We start from the raw sequence: 7695 nt of genomic DNA on the forward strand, positions 1-7695 counted from the left end.
TGGCCGTTTTGACATCTTGTGTTGATTTTTTGATGTGGTGACGTCCAAAAAGAGTCATGATACGGGAAGGGAGGGGGCGCACCGTGCGGGGGGGGGGGAATGTTGTAACAAATAATATTTCTATTAAATAGGCTTTACTTTGCATTTTAATTAACGTGGGATTATTTTTTGTATTTAGAAATAATAGTACCACCTTTTTTTCTCTTTTTTTTTTTTTTTCTCTCCAACATTTGTGGCACTTGCGTGGCGCCCCCTGATGGACGGCGCCCTTAGCATTTGCCTATACGGCCTATGCCACGGGCCGGCCCTGTCGGGGTGTCAGAAGTGCAAGCCAAAGGCCATTTTCAGCCTGCGAGCGTTTTTTTTAAATTGGCTATCGACCTGTTCTGAAAATTAAATGTATTCAACACTAACAACTGGTTTGTCACATATAGCTCAAAAGCGAATCAGTTGTTTTATTTCAAATATCTTAGCATATATGTACCTTTAATTGTTTTTGTTATTGTTTTGTACAAAATGTATCAAAGTAGCCTCTGCGTTGTTACATTTTTTAGTATGTGTATGGAAGTATTATTGTAGCAAAATTATTTGCAAACATGTATTTCAACCTGTACGTGTGTAATCCAATTCACGTGTGTTATAGTGTGCATCAACCTGTCTGTATATCAATCTCTGTGTGTGTAATCAGATCTGCATGTGTGTGTTTTAAGTTGTCTGTCTGCATTATGATTTGGCAAGTGTGTAAAAAAATATCTGTATTTTGTTCGGTGTGTGTGTAAAAAAAAAAAAATGTTTTGGCGAATTTAGACGTGTGTGAAGCAGGAATTACCCTATTGGCTGTCTTTCTACTTCTGCCATGTACGACTTGTCAGTCTACTGCGATTTGAATGTGTAAAATGATTTGTCTGTTACTCCCTCTTGCCTTTCCTTATACTCACCACTAGTCGGCGCCTTGCAGCCACACACACTTGTGTTGTGGTTGAAGCCAAGATGGATTTTTCGTCACTTGCTGTAAATAAAAGTTTTTTTTTTTTTTTAGCAGTGGCTTAGTTGTCAGAAGTATTTTTTGTATTTAAATAAGTTATCATACAATTATATTGAGTATTGAGTGCTTCTTTAGATAATCCACCTCATATTAGGAAACATTTATTAAGAATCCCATCCCGTATTAGGAATTAAACTGCAATGCTCCACTCACAGAACACCAGTGAGAATGAACATCCAATTTTTTTCTCTATCCTCACGTCAACGGGTCAATCGTCACCCACTTTTTTTATACAGAACACAAACAATTCAGTATGTTTTTTATGTTATCAAAATAAACAAAGGTTCACTCTGACCCAAAACTTCACCCTGTAAACCGTAGGTAAACATTACCCATTATAACTGATAAGACATAACAAATCTAAAACTTTTTATTATATATATATATATATATATATATATATATATATACTTTTTTTAAGTGCCAGACAGGCTTTTCACTTCATAACAAAGTCTGTCAGTTTCTGTGGCAGCTTGGCCTGCCGTCGGGGTCTGTCACATCTTGCAGGTGTTGTAGGTTTAGGCGTGGGCACCATAGCGTGATCCTCTGTCTTGGACTCCGTGTATGTCTTGTTTCTTCTCATTCTCCGACCATGTCATTTGTGTTTTGATGGAGGATTGTGGAGCTGGCTCCTCAGTGTAGTGCTTCCTGACGAACATGGTGTTCCTGAACAAGGTTGCTCCACTTGGTGATTCAACAACCACATGGTTGCTGTCCTTGCTGATCACTGTGTGGTGTTTTGTGGAAGGTTGTTGTGAATTTGTCAGTTTTCAGTTTTCTTGTCTTAGTAGGACTGAGGATCCGAGTATTTTGCATTGTTTTTGATGTCTGTGTAGATTTTTGACTGTCCTTTTCTCTCAGCATCAGCATCTTTGACCTGCAGGTCTCTTTGTGGCGTCATGATGTCTGGGAGCTTTCCTATGATCTCTCTCTTGAACAGGAGCTCTGCATGACTCTTCCCCGTCATGTTGTGCTCAACAGATCGATAAACTGTCACATACAAACCCCAAAACCAATAAAGTTGTCACGTTGTGTAAATCGTACATAAAAACAGAATACAATGATTTGCAAATCCTTTTCAACCTATATTCAATTGAATAGACTGCAAAGAAAAGATACTTAACGTTCGAACAGGAAAACTTTATTTTTTGCAAATATTAGGTCATTTGGAATTAGATGCCTGCAACAAGTTTAAAAAAAGCTGGCACAAGACTGAGAAAGTTGAGAAATGCTCATCAAACACTTATTTGGAACATCCCACAGGTGAGGCTCATTGGGAACAGGTGTGGGTGCCATGATTGAGTATAAAAGCAGCTTCCATGAAATTCTCAGTCATTCACAAACAAGGATGGGGCGAGGGTCACCCCTTTGTCAACAAATGCGTGAGCGAATTGTCGAACAGTTTAAGAACAGCATTTCTCAACGAGCTATTGCAAGAGGGATTTCACCATCTATGGTCCGTAATATAAAAAGATTCAGAGAATCTGGAGAAATCACTGCACGTAAGTGTGTATCAGTGTGACATCAGTGTGTAAAGGAAATCACCACATGGGCTCAGGAACACTTCAGAAAAACACTGACAGTAATTACAGTTTGTCGCTACATTTGTAAGTGCAAATTAAAACTCTACTATGCAAAGAGAGCCATTTATCAACACCCAGAAACGCTGCCGGCTTCGCTGGGCCCGAGCTCATCTAAGATGGACTGATGCAAAGTGGAAAAGTGTTCTGTGGTCTGACGAGTCCACATTTCAAATTGTTTTTGGAAACTGTGGACGTCGTGTCCTCCGGACCAAAAGGAAAAGAACCATCCGGATTGTTATAGGCGCGGGTCCCTATCTATAAACTGTACGCTTCTATGGATTACCTTTTTTTTTATTAACAAAATAAACAATAATGTAATAAAAAAATGTCTAATTGGTAATGGGCCTAGTAGGCCAGTGGCTAAGTCCTGCCACGGCCAATCTGGGAGTGCTGTGGGTCTCAAAGGTTCAGGCACATCTGGCCTTGACACTATTTGGCACCCGTGACATGACTCTGCAGCTTTATCCATACCTGGCCACCACTTCTTACTCCTGAGGTGTTGCTTAGTGCCCACAATGCCCAAGTGTCCCTCATGAGCCAACTCCAGGGCCCTGTTTCTGAGTGCATGTGGCAGTACAATGCGTTTCCCTCTTAATACCAACTGTCCAGTGACACAGTTCATACGCGATTCACGCGAACACTTGGCACTTGTCAGAACATCCACTCTGTATAGCACATCTCAGATCCCTGAGTTCAACTTCTGTTGCAAAGGCCTCCTCGATCTCTCTGGTGGTCAGTGCTTGTGGAGTAGCCTGTGTGGCAACAAAACAAACATATTCCTCTGCTCCATGCTTATAATGCCCTTCTGTCGTGCTCTCTCCCAGCAATCGCGACAGAGGATCTGTAATGTTGTCCGTGGATTACCCTGAACTCATATGGTTGAAGTCGCAGCACCCACCATTCAATACGGGCACATGGCTGAGCGGTCGGACTGTAGATGGCCTCCAAAGCCTTGTGATCCATCACTTGGTCAACTTTTTGCCATAAATGTAGGAGTGTAGCCTCTCGCTTGCTCAAACCTAGGCGAGGGCTTCTCGCTCAGTTTGTGAGCATCTCCGTTCACAGTCAGACAGGCTCCTGCTTACATAACATATGGGCACCAATCGCTGTCGTTGCTGCTGTACTAAGACTTCTCCTATTCTTACTGGTCCTGCATTTGCTAGTAGGGGCGTCTTTGTCAGAGTATGCCAGCGTGCCAGCCTGAGCCAACTTTTCCTTCAGCACTTTAAATATGTGTTTTTGCTCTTGCCCAAATATGAAGGCTGTCTCCTTCTTGGTCAGCCTCCGCAGTGGCTCGGATATGCTAGCAAACTGTGGTATGAAACGGGACGAATATCCCGCTCGACCAAGGAAACTTCGAGTTTCAGAGGCGTTCTCAGGCTCTCGTGCCTCTGCTATTGCTCTCACCCTTACAAGGGTGGGGCCTATGCCCTTCTGAGAAAGTAACCTGCCCATGAAAACAAGCTTGTCCATGTTGAACTGACACTTCTCCTTGTTTAAAGTCAGTCCACAGCCCTCCAACCTTTTCAGAACTGCGTTTGTCATGAGTCTCCGAGTCTGGGGCGTGAGCAATGTCATTTGAAATATTTTCCACCCCCTCACTGCCCGCTGTGGCCGTTGCAACTTCGCGTTGATACTGTTCACTGGCAGATGAAACACCCATTATGAGTCTCTTGTACCTTTATATCCGTGTTCACTGCAAACGTAGTGATAGCCCGGGACTCTGGCGTAAGCTCTAGTTGGTGGTAGCCCCATTTCAGATCTAATTTGCTGAAAATGGCAGACCCGTTTATTCCCTGCAAAAGCTCATCCACCGTGAGGATTGGATATCTCCCCCTAATGTATTAGCCTTTCTCATGTCAAGACACATTGTAATGTCATCCCTATTTCTTTTTGGTGTCACCACCAGAGGGTTCAATTCAGGGTTAATTCCTGCTTTACACACAATTTTTTTACACACACACGCCATTAGAAATACGGACAGACAGAAATATTTTTACACAGAGACAAATCCTAATACAGACAGACGTATATATTTTTTTTTACACACAGACAAATCATAAAACTTAACACACACATGCAGAGATTGATATACGGACATGCGCATTAGACATGTGAATTACACACACACAGATTGAGATACGTGATTGCAAATAATTTTGCTACAATAATACTTCCACACCCCTGGCTTAGATGGTTATGGTTATGATTTATTTGTTTTAGACATGTTTACCAAGTTACAGTTCATTAAGGAACAGTCGTTCATGTCGTTACATTTGCACAGTTCAGCACATCTAAAAAGGAGTAGGAAGAAGCAAAGCTTATATTTAATCCTTCACCTTCTTCTCCTTGTCTTTTACTGACAGTTCATTCACAACATGACATTAAACATTTTACATTAAGTTCACTTTCTGTTTTAAAAAAGTGAATATGCTGGGGGAGGAAAATAACACATTTGTAGAATCTGTTATTTTTGTAGTTGTTGGCTTCATATGCCAACAAGTACTGTTGGTGACTCATTAAATTAAGAGTGAAGATAAACTAAGTTAGCCTTGTGTTTGCATGTCAGCTGACTCAGGCTCAGACAGGAAAGTTCAACGTGCACGTGCATGTGGAGTACGAATGGCGTCTTCATAACGACGACCTGGATGAGAGCGAGGACGAGCTGGAGGACAAGGTGAAAGACACCATCGGCACATCCCACGCCACGCGACGAGGGTCTTGACACCCTCTTTCTCATCACCTAGCCTATTCCTTCCCGGCGTGAGGAGCGTCCCATCAGCCTGTTTGTGGGCGGAGCTCGCGCGGTGCCGGGGCGGGACAGACACAGGCCTCAGATCCCCAGCATGATGATCAGCAATGAGACCTATGGCGCCGTACTGGACCTCCACCTGCCCCCTGGACCCACCCCTGCTCTGCCCCCTAGAGGTCCCGCCAGAGGTCAGAGTGCTACACTCATGTTTGTTTTCTCACAGCAGCTATCATGAAATATAATTGCACCAAGTAACTTACAGGACATGGCAAAGATGTTCCCATGGAAACAATCGGAAGACAGCGGTCTTTGTCCGACCCCCCCAATCCAAACAGTGCTGAGAGAAACACTTCCGTGTACGGTGAGTCTCACTTCCTGACCACAAGCTACTCTCACGTCACGTGATTTCTAATGTCGCCACCCGCAGTTCTCCCTGCGGTTCCTGCCCCTACTCCTAAGGCACCACCCGCTTTTCCTCCACCCCCACCCCCACCCCCCGCACACAAGCACGACACACCTCCAGGACCCACATCATCCAGCAGGTAGGTTCTAGTCATAACGAATCTGAATTGGTTCATGCTTGTGCGTTGTGTACTTTGTTCATAGTGGTCTGGACTGGTCTTATGTGTAAATGAAGTGTTGATTTCAGGGCAGGTCCAAAAATGGTACCTTTTAGAAGAGCACACAAAGGAGGTACACACACGCACCAACACACACATTATGTAGATCGCATGTGTGCTTCAGTGTCATGTGATCTTACATCACCATTATGTCATCATTTAGCTTCTCAGGCCCAGTCCCCATTGAGCTCTTCCCCCCCGACACCCAAACCAAGGACTACCTTCAGTGTGAGTACTCACTATCCCCATTATATGTGTGTGTGCGCTTCTAACAGTGTGTGTGTGTGTAGACATCTAGACCCAAGCGGGTCCGGGCCATCTACAAATGTTTGGCGGACCACGCAGACGAATTGACGTTCGAGGAAGGTGAGGTGATCGTTGTGGAGGGTGAGGAGGACAGCGAGTGGTGGGTGAGTACTTAGCCCCGCCCCATCGAAATTGAGACCGGAAGTATTGGTGTGACCCAAGTCTCTAACTGAACACTGTTGTTGTCCAGGTTGGACACATAGAAGAAGACCCTGCCAGACGAGGAGTGTTTCCTGTCACCTTTGTGCACTTCATCACAGAGTGACCACATCCTAGTCCTTCTGGTCATCCAGTCTTACTAGTCTTTTTAGTCCTTCTTACTAGTCCTCCGATCCTACTAGTCTTTCTGGTCCTTTTTCTGGTCCTCCTGTTTTACTAGTCTTTCTAGTCATTTCTAGTAGTCCTCCAGTCTTACTAGTCTTTTTAGTCCTTTTTTACTGGTCCTTCTGTTTTCCTATTTTTTCTGGTCCTTTCTATTTGTCTTCCAGTCTTACTAGTCTTTTTTACTGGTCCTCCTGTTTTACTAGTCTTTCTAGTAGTCCTTCAGTCTTACTAGTCTTTTAAGTCCTTTTTACTGGTCCTTCTGTTTTACTAGTCTTTCTCGTCCTTTCTACCAGTCTTCCAGTCTTTCTAGTCCTCTAGTCCTAATATCCTACTAGTCATGTAGTCGTCCTCAAGCTTTTCTCTCGTCTCCTGCTTGTTAGCATTAGCGCAGTTAAGATTTTGGTGTTGTCCGTGAGGAAGTGCTTCAATAAAGTAATACAACTTTTATTATGTGTCCTGTAAATACATGTTGCACATCACAATGTTGATGACAAAAATAATGACAACTTCATTGGCTGTAGCGCCCCGAGTTGTCAGTTGACAGAACATCAAGTTCTTCATGCCCTCAATTATGTAACTTTATATTTCTATTACATATGTGAAAAGCACATATCTACTTGACAATTTACTTCTACTGTATATTAGTTATATACTGTATGTTACATAGCATGTTCTCTGTTAGTTATATATAATGTAATATATATTGTCCATCCATTTTTTACCGCTTATTCCCTTTGGGGTCGCGGGGGGCGCTGGAGCCTATCTCAGCTTCAATCGGGCGGAAGGCGGGGTACACCCTGGACAAGTCGCCACCTCATCGCAGTACAAATACAAATATATATTGTAATATATTATATCAGTTATGTAGTAGTAGATGTATAATAAAACAGTATTAGATGTAATATAGTGTGTGATATAGTACTGCATTTGATATAATATATTATCAGTTATATAGTATCAAATCCAGGCTTGGGCAATTATTTTGACTCGGGGAGGCAAATTTAGGGAAAAAATTGTGTGTGTATATATATATATATATCTTTGTATGTGTATATATATATATAT

General features: G+C 42.8%; 1 protein-coding gene across 2 annotated transcripts in view; it reads left to right on the plus strand.

Moving 5' to 3' along the window:
* asap2b (ArfGAP with SH3 domain, ankyrin repeat and PH domain 2b) overlaps positions 1–7077 on the plus strand; it is a 17959-nt gene extending 10882 nt beyond the window's left edge. The window contains exons 21-28 of one of the 2 annotated variants that reach the window (XM_061929994.2): positions 5198–5305; positions 5376–5568; positions 5643–5741; positions 5808–5922; positions 6018–6073; positions 6164–6228; positions 6291–6410; positions 6497–7077. In XM_061929994.2, coding sequence (XP_061785978.1) covers positions 5198–5305; positions 5376–5568; positions 5643–5741; positions 5808–5922; positions 6018–6073; positions 6164–6228; positions 6291–6410; positions 6497–6571 — 831 coding nt within the window. In that variant the 3' untranslated portion in view covers positions 6572–7077. The remainder of the gene's footprint in view (positions 1–5197; positions 5306–5375; positions 5569–5642; positions 5742–5807; positions 5923–6017; positions 6074–6163; positions 6229–6290; positions 6411–6496) is intronic. The other variant, XM_061929995.2, reaches the window with a different exon arrangement.
* Positions 7078–7695: the final 618 nt, after the last annotated feature.

This window comes from Nerophis lumbriciformis, linkage group LG34, assembly GCF_033978685.3.
Source record: "Nerophis lumbriciformis linkage group LG34, RoL_Nlum_v2.1, whole genome shotgun sequence".
NCBI lineage: Eukaryota > Metazoa > Chordata > Actinopteri > Syngnathiformes > Syngnathidae > Nerophis > Nerophis lumbriciformis.